Raw genomic sequence first — 20804 nt, 5'->3', positions numbered from 1 at the left:
AGGATTATTATGTATATCTTGAATAAAATCATCTATGTAAAAAATGTGAACTTGTAATCAGTTTCTTTTTGGAGTACAGATATTATACTTCTATTGAAGTTAGTTTACATATACTTAGTAGAAGAAAGTCAGATTTTGTTGTTTTAAAATTGTTTTTTTCAGGATATATGGTTATCTTTGTTTTGCCTAAGGATTTAGATTTTAACCTTTTTTAAAAAAATTGAGTTACAGAAAAGTAAAAAGAAAAACATAATAAACATCACTGCCTCTGTCACTCAGATGTTAAGCTATTGCATTTTGGCATGTTGCTTCCAGTAATTATTAAAATAAAACATATAGTTAAGCCCCTTTGGTCCACTTTTAGTCCTACTGTCATGTGAGAGGCAACCACTAACGTGAGTTTGATTTCTTTTCCTTTCAATTAAAAAAATTACATATGTGTATCTATCAATAATATGAGTATTATTTTAAATATACAGCTTGAACAGCTACGAATGCTGACCCCCATGCAGTCCAAAACCTCCATTTAACTTTTGATCCCCACCCAAAGCTTAACTACTAATAGCTTACCATTGATCAGACAGAAGCATTACCAATAATATCAAAGGTTGATTAGCATATATTTTGTATGTTATATATAATATATACTGTATCCTTACACTAAAATAAGCTAGAGAAAACAAAAGATTATTAGGAAAATCCGGGTCACCTGAGTGGCTCAGTCTGTTAAGCGTCTGCCTTTGGCTCCGGTCGTGATCCCGGGGTCCTCGGATAGAGCCCTGCGTCGTTGGGCTCCTTGCCCAGTGGGGAGCCTGCCTCTCACTCTCCCTCTTCCCACTCCCTCGCACTTTCTCTCTCTCACTCTTCTCTCTCTCTCAAATAAGTAAACCAAATCTTTAAAAAAAAGAAAAAGAAAAAGAAAAAATCCTAAGGAAGAGAAAATACACTTACAGTACTGTACTGTATTTATTGGGGAAAAAACCCCACATATAAGTGGACCCATACCTTTCAAACCCGGGTGATTCAAAAGTGTTCAAAGGTACAGGGCATAGATTCTTCGTGTTACTTTTTCACTAAACTTTGTTATCGTGATCTATCCTATTGGCATATAAAGATCCACCTCTTCCCTTTTAACTGTTTTACAACATTTCATCCTATGAAGAGAAGACGTTTTATTGACCCATTCCTCTACTGATGGACATTGATAAGTTCCTTTCTTCATGGTGTCTCTGGTATTCCATTCATTCTGAGGTTTAAGTAACGTTTTCATAGTAATCAAGAGGTATTTACGTACTTTGGATTCGCAGTTTTAGGCCACTTAGCAAAACCACTCTTGACGATTTTCCACTGGAGATGTTTTCTTTTTTACTTATGCCTCAAATATAGCAAAATGGCAAATAATTCAAGATACGAGTTTTAACATCAAATGTGATTTGTTCAAAATTTACATTAATCTTGCTCATAACTAGTCACTTCCATTTTGTCTTCCTGTCATCCTGAAGAATGAAAATGTAATTTCCCAGAGGCTTTAAGAATTGGGGGAGTATTAAATGTAACTGAAATTAAGTGATTAATAATTTACTTTTGGGTCATGAATCAACTTCACGGGATGCTCAGGATCATTTGCAACCTTGGAAGCACTGGGAGTAACAATGCACTTTGTAAGACTCAAGAACTCTCAAAGGTTGGCTGCCCAACCTAATTAAACTTCAATCTTCTGATACCAAATTTATTTCTTCTTTGTACTGAATTTCCTCAGATCTTCTTGACAGGAAAATGTCACTTTGCCTGACAGCTGATAGACAGGTTATGTAGCACCATAATTGGAGAGAAAAGGATAGCTTAAAGCTACTCGACTTAATGGCTGTATGTATGGCTTTTTTCTCTCTTTTCCTTTTTTTTTTCCCTAAGGTTTCTATGACAGACACAAAAGGCCTTAGCAAATAGGCCTAGTGCCATTTTTTTCCGTGCTTCCTCCAGGGGTAATTATCTTACTCCATCAATAGTGCTGTCAGAAATTGGGCACATAATTCAGCATTTAAATGAACAAGCAATGTAATATTTCCTGTCTCCCAGTGGAATGCTTTGCAGTTCACATTCTTCTCTGTCACTCGCTCACTCTTGATGTATGTCCCACAGCCAGTCCTTGAATGCCTTTTCTCCCTTGTGTTTCATTGCAGATGTTGGCTCCGACTTGACACCTACTTCATTTGGAGCTTTATAGGACCAGCGACCTTGATAATTATGGTAAGAACGCCTCATTAACTATGTGTTTCCCAGGTCAAGAACTAAAACTTCCGCGATCCTTGCATTGCCTACCTTTGATTCACATAGATAATTTGGGGCAAAGCATCTACTTATCTGACCCTATTATAACTCAAGCAATTAGACACTCATTCTAATCTACTTTTATATTGTGAAATACTTAATCAAAAATGTTGCCAAAGAAAACAGCCTGATCTCACAAAAGTCATTTGGTTCTGTAGGTTTTTAAACAGTGATGATCCCAAGTTTCACAACAGTATATTTCCTTTCTTTTTCATTTGGATAATTTGAATTATGAATGGAATCGGAATTTGGAAATGCGGCATTATACCTTACTATTCCTTCCAGTTTTGTTTTTTATAAACATCTCGAAAACTTTAAAATCCAAAAACATTTCACTTGAGAATGGCACAAATTAGTTAAGCAAACATTCTGTACCCATACTTCCTTTTGTATTTTTAGATGCATAATGTCTTGATTATTTCACATATGAATTACTTATCCTAATTTTGGTATTATTATTTATGTAGTCATCGCTTTATAATACAAATTGTTCTCCATTTTTTAAAATAAAATGGCCTCTTGATTTTGAATAAGATATAGATCTACAATTCACTATCTGAAATCCCTTGAAGCAGGTATATTTTAGAATTCAGAAAGTTTTCAGACTTTAGAAAGATAATATGGTACATGTATTGCATATTATATAATATTCCTTGTTGAGAATAAGCAGTTGCCCAAAATCAAACACATCAGCCAATACTCACAGTAGGGACTAGGCAGGACTCTGAATCCAAACACAGTAATAATTCAACAGAAAAAAAAATTGGAAAAGTAGGAGCAAGTGGAATAAAGACAGAAGACCTTATGTCGGTGCAAATCAGGTTTTCCCACCAAATGGGTTTAGTTAAGGTTAGGCTTTTTTGGCCACTCAATGAATTTTTTAAAACTCTCATTTTTCAAACTTTTTGGATTTGAGAAAGGATTATAGAACTGTATTATTGAGAGAACGTCAGTAGGACTTATAATTGGATTTTCCTAGTCCCTACCAATCCTAAATTTTGGAACATATAAACAAACCAGGTCACAAAGGGCAATTCAATATGTGGTTTTCTATACAGTTTACATATATGTGATATATAGAATTCATACTGGAACTTTTTGTTTTAAGTCCTGTTCTCTCTCTGCTTCCACTGACAAGACAGACACTGATACTGTCTTGGGTTTCCGGGACTTTAATCCTAGTTTGTTGCAGCATTAGAATTAACCACCATTTTATAATCCTTTTGATCTAGCTATTCAAAAATATATTGATTTTAGTATTTATGATTTTGTAACATAGCATTTCAAAATATATCCCTAAACAACAAATTCAGGGCTTTGTTCAGACGGTAGAAAGAGTAACACACCTGTATATATATTTTTTAAACATATACTTGGCTTTGAGTTGCTTTACAATTTCCACGGCATCATTCCAACTGCTGCTGATTTTGTATTTGTACGTATTTTGTCATAATAGTGCTTTGTAACTCGTTGGTATCCCAATTCCCTAAAGTAGCTTCTTGCCTTTACTAAAATACTAGGCAATCATCTGTGATCAAGTTCCTTTATAAGTATAGTGAGATCTAATTTCCCAGAACAACTCATCTGTTATGGAGAATACACTTCCTTTTTTTCTTATATTCCAGTTATGCTACATAACAGTACTTTTTACATTCCAGCTTAATGTAATCTTCCTTGGGATTGCTCTATATAAAATGTTTCATCATACTGCCATTCTGAAACCTGAATCGGGCTGCCTTGATAATATCAAGTAAGTGATTTTTCTTTTTTGTTCTCTTTAGCCAACCTAATTTTGGTACCCTAAATTATCCCGACTCTTAATTCTACTAAAATCTTGTGACAAAATGAAGAGGATCAATGTGTTGTCTTTGCTGAAAAGATCATCTATTGACTGTTGAGATGACTTGATCTTCATTCAGTAGAATGAAGCTGTCTTCAAAAAAACTTTTCCCCCTACACTCTGATTTGCAACATGCTAAGTTTTTAATATGTACATTTATGTATTTTGTCCTGAAAGCAAATACAAAGTATCTGTATCTGGGCAGACTGTTGTTTCTTGGAGCAATAACCATATCTGTTCCAACACTCCATCTCCCCCTCAGGAGCACTGTGAAGAGAGTCAGATGGTGCCACCTGCAAGTACTAAAAGGGAGATTTTCCACCACAGGAGAGAAACCCCCAAGATTATTGATCTGGGCATTTGTAGAGGAGCTCTTATACAGCTTCCCTCCTCTCCTTCTGAGAGAGGGAGAGAAAACACAACTCCCTGATGTAAAATCCTATGGTGTATAAATACAGGGCTCCAGGCTTTAGCCCCCTTTGAAATGTTAACGTTTCCCTCCTGGGAGGTAAATCACTCCAAAAGTCTCTTGCTATCTACTCAGCCATCTTTCAAGTTCCAAAGTTTGTCCTTTAACCCAAATTCTGTTTTTTCTATGCTCAGAAAGCCCTTGCCATGCAGAGATATGAAAATATTCACATTTCCACACTAGTAGCACTTTTGTATATACACAGAAGCTAATTTACATTTTCTGAAAAGAAAAATATTTCCTCAGTATAACCAAAAATGTTATCTTGTTCCTTCAGAGGCTGTGACAATTGGGAAAGATAGTAATGTGGAGATGTACATTAGTCATTAATATATTATATATTAAATTGCAATTTGTATATAATTTGCCTATGCTATGTATTAACCTGGCTAAATTTTTTATTTCAATGAATGTACTTTCAGAAGTTTCATGAGGTCACCTGTGACTTTTGAACATTCTTCTTGAACTACCTCAGATAGCAGCTATGTCACTCATTTTCCATCTTTCTACATTTAGTTCCTGACATAGTTCCTTGCCCATAGTAGGCCGTTAATGAATGTTTATAGGATAAAGCAGTAAATTAAAGACGTTAGTGACAAAAGTGTATTGACATGAAGCGGTTCATTTTTTTGAAGGAACCATCTGTCTAACTTAATTGAAAAAGGTAGCTAAGAAATTAGAAAAATGTAATGTAGCAAACTAGGAATTATCTACTATGAGTAGTAGACTTTTGTAGTTCTTAATGTTATTTAGTTGAGGTAATAGTCATTATTTTGTTGAATTGTGTACAATTAGACTGCCCTTCTAAACTGTAGTAATTAGTTCCTTGTACTGTCTTTTCCTGATGAAATTGAATTTGGATAAATAAATAGGCATATAAAATACGTTTTCTCTGTCACATCATAGTTTTACTCCCCTTGGTGTAAATTACAACATCTTTGTATCTATTATTTTATAGTATAAAGCAAAATGCAAGTAATACTTTATTACCATTTATGTTAGGTTTTTAACATACTATCAGAAGTAAATACTTTGATATTTAATAACAGCTTTTATAATGTTAAGAATCAGGGGAAAAAGTTCTTGTACTTAGTACAGTCACATATTTTAAAAGATCAATTTGTTCTGTATTTATTCATGTATATTTCTTTAAGTGATATGGGTTGAATCTTTATGATGTTATTGTTTAAAAAAACAAACACGTAAAAGGCAATAATTCATGTAATGACATTGATGGGCATTAAGCTTTACATTACAAAGCAAAGAGAATATCTTGATTTAAATTCTGTCCAAACTGCTTTATAGTTTATATAGCCTTTGGGAAGTTTATTTAAACTTGCTGAGCCTTCCCGTCATCTTTAAAACGGGTATAATAATGGGGCACCTGGCTGGCTCAGTTAGTAGAACATGTGACTCTTGATCTTGGGGTTGTGAGTTCAAGCCCCACATTGGGCTCAGAACTTACTTAAAAATAAATGAAGGTATTAACTATTTTTTAAAAAAATAAAATTGAAATAAAATGTGTATAATAATGAAATACCCAACCATCAGATGAGCAGAGGAATATACACAGCTTTTGATGATTTTTTTTTAAAAGAGTCAATAAAGCAAGGAGAGACATTAAGTAGTTGTTAGAGAGGGTGGTTTCAAAATAGAAAAAAACGTGAACACGGACATGCTGATGAGGAAGAACCAATAATAGAGTGGTTAGAAGCATGGGAAAGGGAATGATTGTTATAGCTGTGACCTGAGGAATTGTAGGGTAGAGATTTTAGATGTCCAGAACAGTGGTCAAGCATTCCACTCTATTAGATTACATGAGGGACACTTTTCTACCAAGGTAAGAGAAGCTGGGAAGGAGGATTCTTTTCCACTGAGACTGGGTGAAATAAATAATAGGTGTGATGTAGATTATGTTGGAGGAACAAGGGCAGGGCAGTAAATGGAGGAATTTTTGCCTGCTCTCCTCTATGAAGTAGGAAAAGTGGCCATCTGCAAGATATAGGGGCATGTTGAAGAGAGAAAATAAGAAAGAAATCTCAAGAAAATATTCCTTAAAACTTCCCAGACTCTGAAGGACATCTCATTTTATTGAAAACATATTAACTATTTAAGAAGTACATGTAAAGGAATCAGCAGAGCATAACTGATTAGGAAAGAAGAATTTAAGAAAGGTAAAAATAATTTTGAACATTAGGGAAAACACACAAAATCTGGCATCCGTTTTATTTAAAAAAATAAGGATCTTTGTAAAATGTATTTTTAAATGTTATGGGTGGTATGGGAGTATTTATTTTGGAGACATAAGCATCATTTATCTGGAAAGGACGTAAAAGTTAATGTCTTCCTGTTTTTGTTTTTTGTATTTTTGTAAAATGCTGAATAAGATGGGCCACTGTGCTCAATTTATTGAGGAGAAAACCCACCATATAAGGATATTTGGAAGTCAGTGTCTTTCTAAAACCATTCATTCATTTATCAAATATTTACTGTCTTTATTATACATATTCTTTCACACATAGATCTGTCCTTTATCTAAAATGTGTTTCCTTCTCCCCATATTCACTGCCACCATTTTTTTAAGCCACCATCAACTTCTGCAGAAACACTGCAGTGGTCTTGTAACTTCTTTCCCCATATTGATTCTTGCCCCTACCTTTATCAGCCAGAGTGATCTCTTGAAAAGCGTAAATCCCATCATGCAATTGCCTTGGGTAAAACTCTTCATTGGCTTCCTGTTACTCTCACACAGTAGTCGAGACTCCCTACCCCGCCCCACTAAGCCTTCCTGTTCTAGTTGCTCCTTTCTTTCCTTAGCCTCTTTTAAGCCATTTGCCCCTTTGGCCATTCTAGATGGGCTCCCTTTTGCTTCAGGTTTTACCCTTCCTATTTCTCTACTGACTTTATTTTCCCTAACACTATTCCTGGCTGACTCCCAGTTTCCCCTAATTAATTTAATTATTATTTTAAAAAACAATTTAATTATGTTTTAATTCAAAATTTACTTCACGGTCATTAAAATAAACACGTGTGTGTGTGTGTGTGTGTGTGTGTGTGTGTGTGTGTGTGTGTGTGTTAGTTTAGAGCTTTCATTTTGCTGGCTCATTACTATATTACTGATATACTCCAGAACAAATAATAATAGAGTGAATTAGTATAGGTAACATGATTACCAAGGAAATGGGGTTCCATTTCTCAGATTCCCAAAAACATAATCAAAATTTAAAAATACATTTCTGTTTGCTTTTCGCTTACTTGTCTTTGTCTCTTTTTCATCAAAATGAGTAATTGTATTTGGGGGAAGAAAAGTTATTCCACTCATTTGAATTTTCTGGTTGAGTTTCTGGCAAGTTGAAATTAGAGCTTACAGTAATCATAGCAAAAATTGAAACTAATTTTAAATATATACATATATGTGTAAATAGTAATAAAACAGTTATTGAATCAAATTATATTATTGCTGAAGTATTATGACATGTAAAACTTTAATTCTTGAGGGGCATTTAGAGCACTTTTAACTTTTACCTTCACAATAAAAATGTATTGCTTGCATAGTTATCAACTATTTCTTCTATTACTGGTTTAATAACATCACAGGTACTTTAAGGAGTGAAAAGTAATGGTAGAGGCTTTTCGGGCTAAGAAAGAAAATTGGTGCCTGTATGGAGTGACAGGGAGTCTACTTAGTCTTCCCTTCTCTGTGTCTGTCCCTTAGCTCCTTTCCCATGTACAGAATTCTGCATCTGGACTTCTCATTTTGGCTTAGACATGTTTTCTGATTTCTGGTCTCTCCTCTTCACCTAGGTTTGGCTTGAGTGATGGGATGGCAAACATATTGTCAGGTGGTTTAAAGAAATAGTTTCACTTTGCTTCCTTCTTCCCAGTTCTCTAATTGCTAAAGGAAGGCACAGTAGTACAGGGGAGTAATGATTCAGTGTCAGACACTTGGGTTTGAATTTCTGTTCCATCTAATCATTGTTATATTACCTTGAAAGTTTCATCATGGCTCTCAGTCTCAGTATCTCCTTGGAACTGGGGATAATTGTATCTACTTTGTAGAGTTTTCAGATAATTAAATATATGTGTAATGCATACATCACATAATTTGTGCCCATACAAGATGGTTTGATTATTTTGAAATACTATGTGAAAATATACTGCTGCCTTTAGTTCTTTGTGCTTTCCATGGTGAAATTTGCTCAATCTCATATCAAAATCCCATTAGAATTTGATTGGCTTTGTTTACCATGTGGTGTCATTAAGAATGTGTATAAAGATATATATATAAATATGTAAATTATAAATATATGTATATATATATATATATATATATATAGTTTAAGCCAAACTTATTCTATTATGAAAGAATTGGCTCTAGGAGGGAAATGCTCATTTAATTAATAAGTAACAAATTCTGTAGTTAGTTCTGACAAAAAGAAAAAGAAGTATGCTTAGTGAGTTTGGACACATGCCCTACATAAAGAAATCTAAGAAGGCTTAGGGATGAATAGAAAAATGTTGTACCTTACCAGCATCCACAATAACTTATTCTGTTCTTGAAGGTAACTTTTACTTTGAGGACTATGTTTCTAGGTATTGGTAGAAGCCGTCAAGTCAGAATTACATTCAGTTTGATGTTACCTTATTACATTATTACTAGTATTACATTATTTCTAGAATAAGGGGGTAGGGTTCTAAAGATTGAAGGCAGAAGAACAAATTGAAATAATCTTGAAAAATGCAACAGTATCACAAGAATATTTTAACTCTTTAATTTTTCTCCTTTATATTAACATATTAACATGGATATATATGTATATGTAGCTAGAGAGAAAGGACACATGCAGGAAAGGAGAGAGCCTCCTTTTCAAATGGTATTGTCTTTATACTGTAGTCAGAGTATCCTAAAAAGAGTTTGAACCTTTATGAGGAAAGTAAATCTAGTTCTGAGTTGTACTTAGCAAAAATATTGATCCACTTCAAAGTTTCTGGATGAGTTTTTAGGAAAATATTTTGAGTACTTTCTCACTTTTCTCAAAATATTAGCTAGTGATATAAAAATTTTGAAATATCAATTTAATTGTTTTAAAAGGAAGCTCAGTGTAGTCCAATAGTCCATGCAGACTTAAAAAGGAATAGCTTGTATCTCCAAGCAATTGATTTCATTCTTAGTTTACCTTTCACCACCAAAACTACTAAATTCAAATTTAAATTTTACACATTTCTAATTATATTAAATATTTAGTGATGTTGTGTTTAAAAACTGTCACCTCTTTTGTAAAAAGATTACTGGATCAACATACTATACTAAAGATGTGTTTTACCAAATCTTTCTTTATCAGATAAACTTCCTAATGCTCATACATACCATAAGCACTCTAGCTCTAGAAAGAGTAAAACTAGTAATTGATTTATTTATTCATTGTAATAAAAGAAAATAGTGTTCAAGAAAATTTTGAAAGGAATATCATCTGTTATTTCATTTTCCCCAGTCTTCCTCCATTTCCTTGGTCTGTGGTTAAAAATCACTGGAAATGTACAATAACATTATCATAAATGATCCGGGTGTATTTGAAGACTAAACAACACTGTTTGGAGTTCTGTGTGTTGCTTGCTATAAGATCACTAGATTTGCTTCAAACACGTTAAGGAAGTAGGTAGTAGGCAGTCCCTTACTGATTAACTTAATTTCAACAGTAAAAGCATTTAACAATTACTTATTTGGAAAATGAATTTCAGCCACAGATTCACAAAGATGTGCATTCTGCAAATTTTGTTGCCAGTCTCATTGTATCATACAATTTAGGCTGTAATCTTAAGTTTTCTGAAATGAAGAAGTGTTGGCTCCTTTTTTTAAAGGTTCTTCATTAAAATTAATTTAAATCCCCCTATGATCTTTCTAGGAGCCAGGTGTTTTATGCATCACTGTATTTGGCATACTTTATACATTGGGAGCTGACATTTGAGAAAAACAGCTTGAAGATGACTGTTATAGGTGCACTGGAGCTGTCCTGCATTATACCTTGAGATTAAATAATAGTTTCACTTTTCTACAAAATAGTTTTATATCAAATTTAGGAGAGTCCATTGCAGTGCAGTCTAAGGATGAGAAAGCCTGAAAGACTACCTAAGGGAAAAATAGTTCTTCTTTATAATAAAAACATAAAAATTAGCAGCTCCTTTGTTTTTTTATATATGACTTGGACTCAGATATCCTCTGTCTCCAATGTGAAATGTGCAGTCAGACTTTGAGTACTTGGTAAATGGAATTTTTTTTTATGAAACCAACATTTCTGAAGTAACTAGACTCATTTTTTCCCTAAAAATACTTAGCTGCAGATTTTCAAAAAAGTTGTAGAAATCTGAGAATAATTTTAAGTAAATAATATTTGCGTTCCATATTATTCGCATATTTAATTTTTAATATATGAACTTTGATTTGATTTTTATTCTTTATTCATTAATTTATTTAATAAATGAGAAGTACTAAAATTTTGGATTTATTTTGGAGATAGAACTTACATAGAATTTGCAAATTTATTTTATATAGAATATCAGAGGAAGGAGTGGATTGTGATTTCAAAGTTTTTCGCTTGGGGTACTGGAAATGTGAGTTGTTATTACTAAGATTTAAAACATTGTAGGAAAAACGCCTGAGAGGTCAGTCAGGAGATTTTTTTTTTTTTTTTTGACAACATAACTTTGAGAGACTTACTAAACATCTTTTTTTTTTTTTTTTTTTTTACTTATTCATTCGAGACACAGAGAGAGAGGGAGAGAGAGAGCGTGAGCAGGGGGAGAAGCAGAGGGAGGGGGAGAAGCAGGCTCCCCGCTGAGCAGGGAGCCCGATGCGGGGCTCCATCCTAGGACCCTGGGATCATGACCTGAGCCGAATGCAGTTGCTTAATGACTGAGCCACCCAGGCGCCCCACTAAACATCTTAATGTAGACGTTGAGTAGGCAGTTAGAGCAATGAACGCTGGAGATTTATATTTGGAGTCATCAGTGTATAGGTTTGTTTTATTTTTGCATGCAGTGTGTTTTTATATTTTATTTTTAATTTTTATTTTTTGAAAGATTTTATTTATTTACTTGAGAGAGATGGAGAGCACACAAGCAGAGGGATGGGGGACAGAGAGAGAGGGAGAAGCAAACTCCCCACTGAGCAGGGAGCCTCCATCCCAGGATCCCAAGATCATGACCTGAGCCAAAGGCAGACACTTAACCAACTGAGCCACCCAAGCACCCCTATATTTTATTTTCTTTTAGTATTGATTTCATTTTATATATATTTATTACTTTCTATTATGTCAAATAATCCTGTTTTTTTATTTGTCACAGTGATACATTTCCTTTAAATATTAAGCAGCGTGAGATGACTGGGGGAAAATAACAATAATCAAATAGTAAAAGTAGTATGTAGATAGGGCAAAAAAATGAGATAGTGATATTCCAGCCAGCCTGGTTTCCCTCACTGGTCACAGGAATATGTTTCTGTTAGGATAGCTCTCGGTGTGACTATCAAATACTGATCAATGTGGTGGCCTAAATCATGACACATGGAACAAAACATTCAGAGGTAGGTGGTTCCAGAGTTGGTTCAATAACTCAATGATGTCAGTAAAGACCTAAGCTCCATCTGTGCCTCCCATAAACAGCTGCGCCTTGGCCACTCCTTGAACCCAAGAGTGTGGGTACTAGCTGCAATTGTAGGAAAATTGTTCAAGGTGGATTTTATTTTAAATTGTTGATACTGGATAAAATAAAGAAATTGAGAGTAAAAACATGCAATAAGAGGATCAGTGGCTGTAACCCTGGGTCACTCTAACTTTTAGACATATTGGAAATGCAGAACCTACAAAATAGATTTAGAAAGAGCAGCCAGTGAGATAGAAAGAAGGCTAGAGATCCTGGAAGCTATGGGAATCAAGCCTTTTAGTTAAGATAGGAACTTAGACTTGACCACTGGACCACATGGAGATCCTTGTGCATTCAGAAGCTGTTTTGGCAGAGTGATTGACAACACCTTATTCCAGTGGGTTGAGGGGAGAATAGGAAGAAGGAGTTAAAAACCACATGTAAAAAAAGCCACAGATATTTTTCTGTAAATAAGAGCGAAGGAATATAGTAGCTGGAGGGAAATATAGGGTCAAGGGAATTTGGGTTTTGTTTTATTGAATGATTAATTTAAGCATGATAGAGATTATAACCTCTTCCTTTTAATCTGGTAAGAATGGACAAGTAGTTGATGCTGGCAAGAGGGGAAAATTGTGTAGTTTCTACATTTGATAGGCAAGGGGGGATGGGATCTCGTGTACAAGTGAAGGTTGGTCTTATGTAAGAAGGAGTACAGACAAAACAAATTTTCCTTTATATGATGAAATTATGACTGAGTTCTGTTAAGTTATTGACCAGCAGATGTTTTCCTTTAAAGTAATGCGATAAATTATCATGACTCATAAGTAGTAAGTATTCATTGTATTTAGAAGCATTCACCTACCTGGAAAGAAAGTTATATAACTTTGAAAAATATAACATTATTATAAGATTATTTTAATCCTCTACTTCCCCCTTTATATATTAATATAAGTATTAATATATAATTAACATAAATATTAATATATAATTAATATAAATATTAATATATATTAGTCATAAACCTTATATTCTACTTATAAAATCTATCCATACCTACATGTATGTATATATAGGTCTGTGCCTGTATATTATATTATATATATATAAGATTTACAGTATATGTACTTTTTATAAAATGTAAATGAAATACTTTATTAATAAGTCAATCTTTTCTATTTTGTACATATTTAGTAAATTCTATGTGTAATTTCATGAATTTAAGAGGCAAAATAAATAGGGTATAGAGTTTAGAGAAGAATTAATCATCAATAAAAATTACCTAAGCAACAAAATTCTTTTTCCTTTAAGTAATAACAAGGTATGCATTTTGATACCTTAGAAACAATTCTTTATTTAGCTATCTTCCTGGAAATAAAATACAAAGCTATATATCATAAAATTTATTAAGCATACTATATAGGAGAGCAGCATGCTAATATACCTCTTGGGATATAAGATGAACATTCTTATTTCTCAGAAATAACTATACATGCAGAAAAAAACTAAATGGAAATATACTATAAAATGAATAATGGTCACCTTTTGGTGGCAAGATTATGTATAATTTAAAATGTTATATTTTGTGCACTTGTATGTTATTTTCAGACAGCACTGCTGATACCAATTATGTACCACATATATACCAATTTTCCACACCCCAACCTATTCTCCAACACCGACTAAGTGTCTAGCAATTAAATTCAATCTTGACACTAACTCCTGCAGTTAGAATAAACCCTACAGGTTAAGGGCTCAGTTTCATAACACTGCCTCCCACTGGGATGCCAGCCTCAACTGGGTTGCCTAAGCTACCCACACTTCTGCCCCAGTGAACTACAAATTCAGGGGCTCCCACAACCACCCCTCAGATACAGTGCTTCATCAGAACATCTCACAGAATTCAGGGAAGTGCTTTACTTAAAATTGTAGCTTTACTCTAAAGGATACAACTCAGGAAAAACCAAATGGAGGAGATGGGGAAGGGTGAGGGATTGAGGTAGCAGTAGTGCAGAACTCCATGGCCTCTCTGGGGTCTACCCTCCCGCCCTTCAAATTTTTCACCAGCCCAGAAGCTCTGTGAGGGGTTTTAGTGGAGGCTTCATTTCAAAGGTGTGATTGATTAAATCATTGGCCAATAGTGATAGAACTCAATCTGTGTGTGCCCCCTTGGTGGGGGTGGACTTGTAGGTGGGAGTGGGGATGAAGTTTCCAACCCTGTAATCATGGCTTTTCTCCAGACTTGTCCACCCTGCTCACCTTCTCCCTCCCCTATTCCCTCTGCTCACCCCCATCATTCATTAGCATCCAAAAGATGCTGATATCACTCAAGAGATTTCAAGGGTTTTCAAAACTCTGCCCCAGGAACAAAGACCCAATATTTACTTTTTGTTATACCATAGCAATCTTGATTTTTTGAAGTTAGTTTGATGAATATTATAGTACTTTATAAAAAATTTTACTTGAAAATGGCTTGCCCTACATTATGTCCACAAACATATTAGTAACAGAGCAAAGAATGTCATCTTTGAGAGTCATCCTATATTGCTAACCTCTGAAAAAGTTTCAAAAAAATCAAGTCAAATTTTCTATTATTAATATGCTACTGTGTATATAGCTACATAATGAAAATTTAATCAAATCTTATGAAAATGAGAACATTTAATTACTGTGATTCATTTGTCTCCAAATTTTTTGTAAGAGCTCATTCTAGTGTTGTAAATTGCTTTAGATATGTAATTTAAAAATTAATGTGAGAATCTAGTTATAATTTGGGGATAAAGATTTTAAACCTACTCTGTTTTTATATTTTTTGTTCATTTAAACAGTATAATTGCTGTTTATTTTCCTTTAAATTTTAAACGTTTGAATAAAGGTTCAAAAATGAATACATACATTTAGAAATATCTTGTTTAATTCTATGTTGCAAAATTAACTCTTATGTATTATGGGTAAAACTCACAAATATGAGTTCATTCACTCTTAATATATTTATTTTAATGAAGTTTCAGATTATAAACAATTATACAAGGAATTGTAGATTCCAAATTGTAAGTAAAGGCATTTGAATCACTTTTTGATTACTTCCAAGTAGATTTTTTTTCAATACATAAGCCAATTTTTATGCAGTGATTATTTAAGTCATAGTTCTTTGAAGTATTACATGGAGGATACAAGTACTTCCAAAGGCTGAATGAAGAACTCAAGAAATCTCACTGGTATCATAATCTTTGGACTTTTAAGGGTTTGCCTGGTTACTGAAATCAGAACCAACTGGAAATACATTTTTTTCTAATAGAGATTTCTTTAAAATGACACATTATTTTAAATTGTAATTTTTATTTATGTAGTGATTATATATATGGATATAAATTTGTCTGAAACTTGACCAAAACTTACTGATTTTGAAAATATGTTGTGGGAAACTGAATAAATAATATTGGGCTGAAAGACTTTGAGACTCCAAATCTGAATCAACACAAGTTTCAAATGCTTCTTGGAAATACTTAAATTAAAATGTTGTAGGCAATATTAAGTTAAATACTATATTGTATTTTGAGTCACATACACTAAGTAAAAATTCAGTCATGGATTCTGAAATAAAAACCAGTACTCCCTGGTTCTGCCCCTAAATCAACTATAATTGCTATACTTGATTAAATAGCACTTTGAGATTTTATGTGTTGAGTCTATTTGAAATTATATGCAAAATAATAAGACAAATAGTTAATTTGTTGAAGTTTTACTATGTGCTGGGCACAATTCTAAGTCCTTTCCATGTGTCAATTTAATCTTTGTACTAAACCTTCTAAGTTTCTAAGAAGGTAATTAATTCAGCTCAAGACCTCATGGCTAGTTAGTGCCAGAACTAGGATTTCAGGAGACTGTCAGACTTGAGGGTCCATTTCCTTAATCATTACCATATAGCCTTTGTCATATCACATTGCACATCTAAAATGGTGTTTAATTTTAAAGATATGATTTTCTTTTCAGTAAACATCATTTTATACTGAGTACATACTTCTGAAACTTTAAATCTAAATATTGATTGGATTACATGATCACCAAGGGCCCCATCTTTAAAAACCTATGATTTTCATATTTTAAGTTATGAACTATAAAATCATGCTAGCAAAATGCAATTGTGAGAAGTTTTACTGGCACAACAGTCTTGTCAGGATTAGAGAGAGAGATTTCAGAGTTGCTGGAATTTAAGGTGAATTTCTGAATAAAACCACCCAAGAAGAATGTTTTTCTGGTAAAGGTGACTCAGAAAGTACGGTTAACAAGGTAAATGTAATAACATTATGTCATGGAAGCCAAGAATAGAAGGGAGTAGTCAATCATAGAATATTTCTGAATGGTCAAGTATGATAAGATGGAAAAAGTTAACAATGGATTTGTCAATGACAGGGGCACTGTGGAGTTATGGGGAAAGAATGCCTAAATAGAGTAGCTTTTAAGAAAATGAGCAAGTATGGATTACTAGTATAGAAAAGTCTTGATATATTTTTCAGTAAATGATAACATAAGATTCTTGGAGACTCTCTCAGATCTAGGAAGAAGGGTTTTTTTTTTTTTTTTCTTAAAAGTAAGGAATACTAAAGTATGTTTCCCGATGGGAATGAGCTGGTAGAGAAGGAGACATTGATGAAGCACAAGAGAGTACAGTCATTACAGGATGAGCAGATATATTGGCTTTGTAAGAACAAAGGCAATTCTTTCATTATAAAAGGAGGGAAGAAATGTGTATAGACTGTTGAAGATAGTTGATAGATTTGGTTTTGGAAAGATGAGAACATTTCTGTCAGTATTCTTGTAGAGTCCTCCCAGAGGTGGACTCTGAGCCAAGTATTCAGCTCAAGTACCTTATTAAGGAAGTGCTTTCAGAAGAAATCAGTAAGAAAGTAAGGGGGAGCAGTATTGGTTAAGGGGAAGAAGCATGCAATGTTGTCATTTTGGGTGAAGTCTCAGACTGACCATGATCCCAAAGGGAGCTCTGAGTGTAAATTACACTTTAGAACTTTCCGACCTTGAGGCAAAGGAGCTGGGATTGTATAACTTCACACCTGTTAGTAATTGACCACAGGCTTGCTGTGGGGTGAGAATGGAATGTAAACTCCCAGGCACTGCTGGCTATGTGGGCATAATAACTCTAGTGCCCAAGCACAATCATCTGTAGGTCACAGGGGGTAAGCCTTTAGCAGCTAAGCATGCAGCAGCTGGAAGATAAATTCAGGAGCTGTACAAGAGATTGCACGGTCTGGACAGTGCACCCGTGTGTTTGCAACTGTCCGATTGCTTCTGTTTTTTCGAGGAAATAGATGACAACATTCAGCTGAGAGGTTAGGATGAGAGGAAAGTTTGAGGTTGAAGGAAGATGTGAACTATTACTTATAGAAAATGGAAAAGCATATGTGCTAGGGAAGTATCGTTGGCTTGTCAGACACTGTTAAGTGCCATTAGAAATTTTTTGTCGGGGTGCCTGGGTGGCTCAGTCGGTTAAGCATCTGACTCTTGATTTTGGCTTAGGTCATGATCTCAGGGTCCTGAGATCAAGCTCCAAGTAGGCCTTGGATCTGGGCATGGAGCCTGCTTAAGATTCTCTCTCTCCCTCTGCCCCAAACCCCTCCCACCCCACCCCCACCGCTCACTCTCTCTCTATTTCTAAAAAAGAAAAAAGAAAGGGAGAGAGAGAGGGAGAGGATGGAAGGAAGGAAGGAAAGAAGAAAGGAAGGAAGGGAGGGAGGAAGGAAAAGAAAGAAATTTATTGTCACGAATTTAGCATGTCTTAAGTAATCATGGTTGTGTATTGGTTTTTTGTTTGGTGTTTTATTTTTGTTTTTTTTTTTTCTAGCAATGCCCACCTATTCAGGGTTTTTGTTTTGTTTTGTTTTAGAATCATTAAAAGTGAAAGGGGATGTAAGAAAGTAAGAAGTCATAGGATCTAGATTGGCCTCAGGGAAGTATGATCACAAATGGAGTGATGTATAGTAACTGTAGAGAAAGAAAAATAGGGGCCTGGAGTGGTAGTAAACATCTGATGGCAAGAACCTCAAAAAAGCTGGGGGTTTGACAGGAGAAATCATGGTCTGGCCATGGCACTTCTACTGCCTCAGGGTTGTGAGAGAACCAATATTTGAGTTTGCGTGGAAAGTCCTGTCAACAGGGGACAATTTCTCTTAAGGCATGAAGGTGACAGAAATACCCAGAGATGAAATTTACTGTAGAGGGGAATTTGTGGATATTTGACTGTGAATTTCAAAGGACAAGATATGGAATTCTGGGGGGAGGAAGGGAAATGGTGGAAAGTTGGATTGGATTAAGAGATATACCCAAAAGAATGTTAAAATGAATTGAAGGAATAAGCCTGTTACCATTTTTTGTTGTCCAAATTCATTACTTACTTTTTGCCATCACTTACCATCTTAAGCAATAGAGTCCCTACCAGTGGAGATGGAAAAGTCCCCTAGATGGGTGACAACACTACTTACACTTGTCTTCCCAAATTCTAGAAAATACTGAGATACACAAGTCTGAAGAACCACAGCTCAGGCTACTTAAATATATCCCAATTAATAAAAGGAGACTAAAATGCTCTACGATTAAAGGTAATAAATAGGTGACCCTGATTGGCAAATTAATCACCACAGGGGTTATAGACTGCACAGATGGACTGAAAATCTTATCAGCGTACTCTGGATGCATTTCAGTTTCCCCTAATTCTGAGGGTATACCTCTCATTCAAGTAAAAACGACAGTGAAGGAAGAAGATAACATTCTTTCAGACTTCAACTTTTCTCATTTTCCTGTTTTCCAGGAGTGCTTTCTTACAGGAGTGTTACTGTGTTTTAAAACTGTGTTTTTTTTTAATAAAATAAAACTGTTTTTTTTTTCCTTTAGCTCATTTTAAAAAGTGGTGAAAGCATATAAGTCATAGTTACTTTAAATAAAGGATTATGTATTAAATCATTGAATTTGTAATTAAAATGTGCAGACAGTATAGTAGAATGTTGTGTCTTGAGCTGCTCAGTCCACACATGAAAATTTCTTAATCTAATTTTCTCTTGGCTGAGTCCCAATTGTTGCTGGATTTTTCCACTACATACAATTATGCATTTTAAATAAGGTCTGTCATCAGAGTCCCTGGAACTTTCATAAATGTGCCATTTATGCACTGAGTATGCATTTTAGAATACTATGGAATGTTCTCTATTGCAGTTGATATTTTCAGTCAGATCCTTCAATGTGCTGATTGCAAAGTCCTCTCAGTTCCAGAACTGAGATTGATAGTCTAAGGTTATAATTTAAAACTGCTTAATTATGAGATTGACAAAACAAGCCATGAGCACAGAAGGTAATAATTTATCAGCAAAAGTATCGACATTATTGGCTAGTAATACATGACTTATACCAAGAAAGAAATAAAAAATGGCATATTTTCTTTGTAACCATCCTTGTCATTCTAGTTCTGATTTTTCTGCCTTCTTTGAATTTACCACATTCTGCTCAATTAGCTGTATAAAGGTTTCTAAAATTGCCACATCTTCCACTCAGTAACTTTCATTTGTGCAATATAATGAAATAGCACATAGGCAACCTCTTCAATAATACTCAGAGGAACCCTTTTAGTAAACTATTTATGCCCAGCTAGATTTTCTATTTTTTAAAATAAGTTTTAATGTTTTCCTATGTTTCCTGTTAGTTTTCCCATATACTTTCTCCTTTACTTGCGGATACTGCAATTTGAATGCTTTTGCCATTGTATATGTCTCTGCCCAATCTGTCATGTCTCTTAATATTAATTTTGCCTTTGTTACAAAGAAACACATACATTTAAACCATTAACCTTTCCTCTACAGTGAGTACTTTTTAGATCTTTGGAGGATATTTTGAATTCTTTATCTAATGAGCCAAATTTCCAACATCATTTGCTAAATATTCCATCTTTTCCACCAGATTGATGCTACCACACTCTCCTGTATCAAAACCGTGTTTCTGTATTCTCTCTTCTGTTTCGTGGACTTACACTTTGCTATTCTACCTGTACCATATTATTACCAGAACTTGCTTAATATCTGGTAGAGTGAGTCTTCCCATTTTGATTGTGTCTTTCAAAATTGCCTTAGTGACTCATAGACTTTTATTATTCTTTCACATATTTTTTTCCAGAATTATTTTTTAAATTCTTTTAATATATTCCTTACAATCCTGAGGTAAATCTTAATGGATCATGATGTTGATGCACCATGAGATGTTTCTATTTAATAGCTTCTTTAGGATTTTTATGTAAGTTCTTAAGTAAGATGTTCTTATAATTTGTTTTTTACTGTCTTAAACTCTCCTTACCTGCTAAGTTATAGTAGTCTCAGAGTTTTCCTTCTATTCTGTTCAGGCCTAACTTACATGAGAAAAGAATTATTTGTTACTTGAATATTAGATAGAACTTGTTTGTAAAGTGTTTTGGGGGGCTTGAAGCTATTTTGGGTGTAGCAACAGATGGATAATTGCTCGTGTGTGTGTGCATATTGT

General features: G+C 34.2%; 1 protein-coding gene across 20 annotated transcripts in view; it reads left to right on the top strand.

Moving 5' to 3' along the window:
* ADGRL3 (adhesion G protein-coupled receptor L3) overlaps positions 1-20804 on the top strand; it is a 492209-nt gene that overhangs the window by 421183 nt on the left and 50222 nt on the right. For all 20 annotated transcript variants that reach the window (XM_088020841.1, XM_088020848.1, XM_088020839.1 and 17 more), the window contains 2 exons: positions 2181-2247; positions 3987-4078. In XM_088020841.1, the coding sequence (XP_087876967.1) occupies positions 2181-2247; positions 3987-4078 (159 nt within the window). The remainder of the gene's footprint in view (positions 1-2180; positions 2248-3986; positions 4079-20804) is intronic.

Source organism: Eumetopias jubatus, unplaced genomic scaffold, assembly GCF_037043125.1.
Source record: "Eumetopias jubatus isolate StellerSeaLion01/CBP00866 unplaced genomic scaffold, mEumJub1_p1.0 scaffold_2, whole genome shotgun sequence".
Lineage (NCBI taxonomy): Eukaryota > Metazoa > Chordata > Mammalia > Carnivora > Otariidae > Eumetopias > Eumetopias jubatus.
Note: the sequence above shows the minus strand (reverse complement) of the source record. Positions and strands in the feature narration are given on the sequence as shown.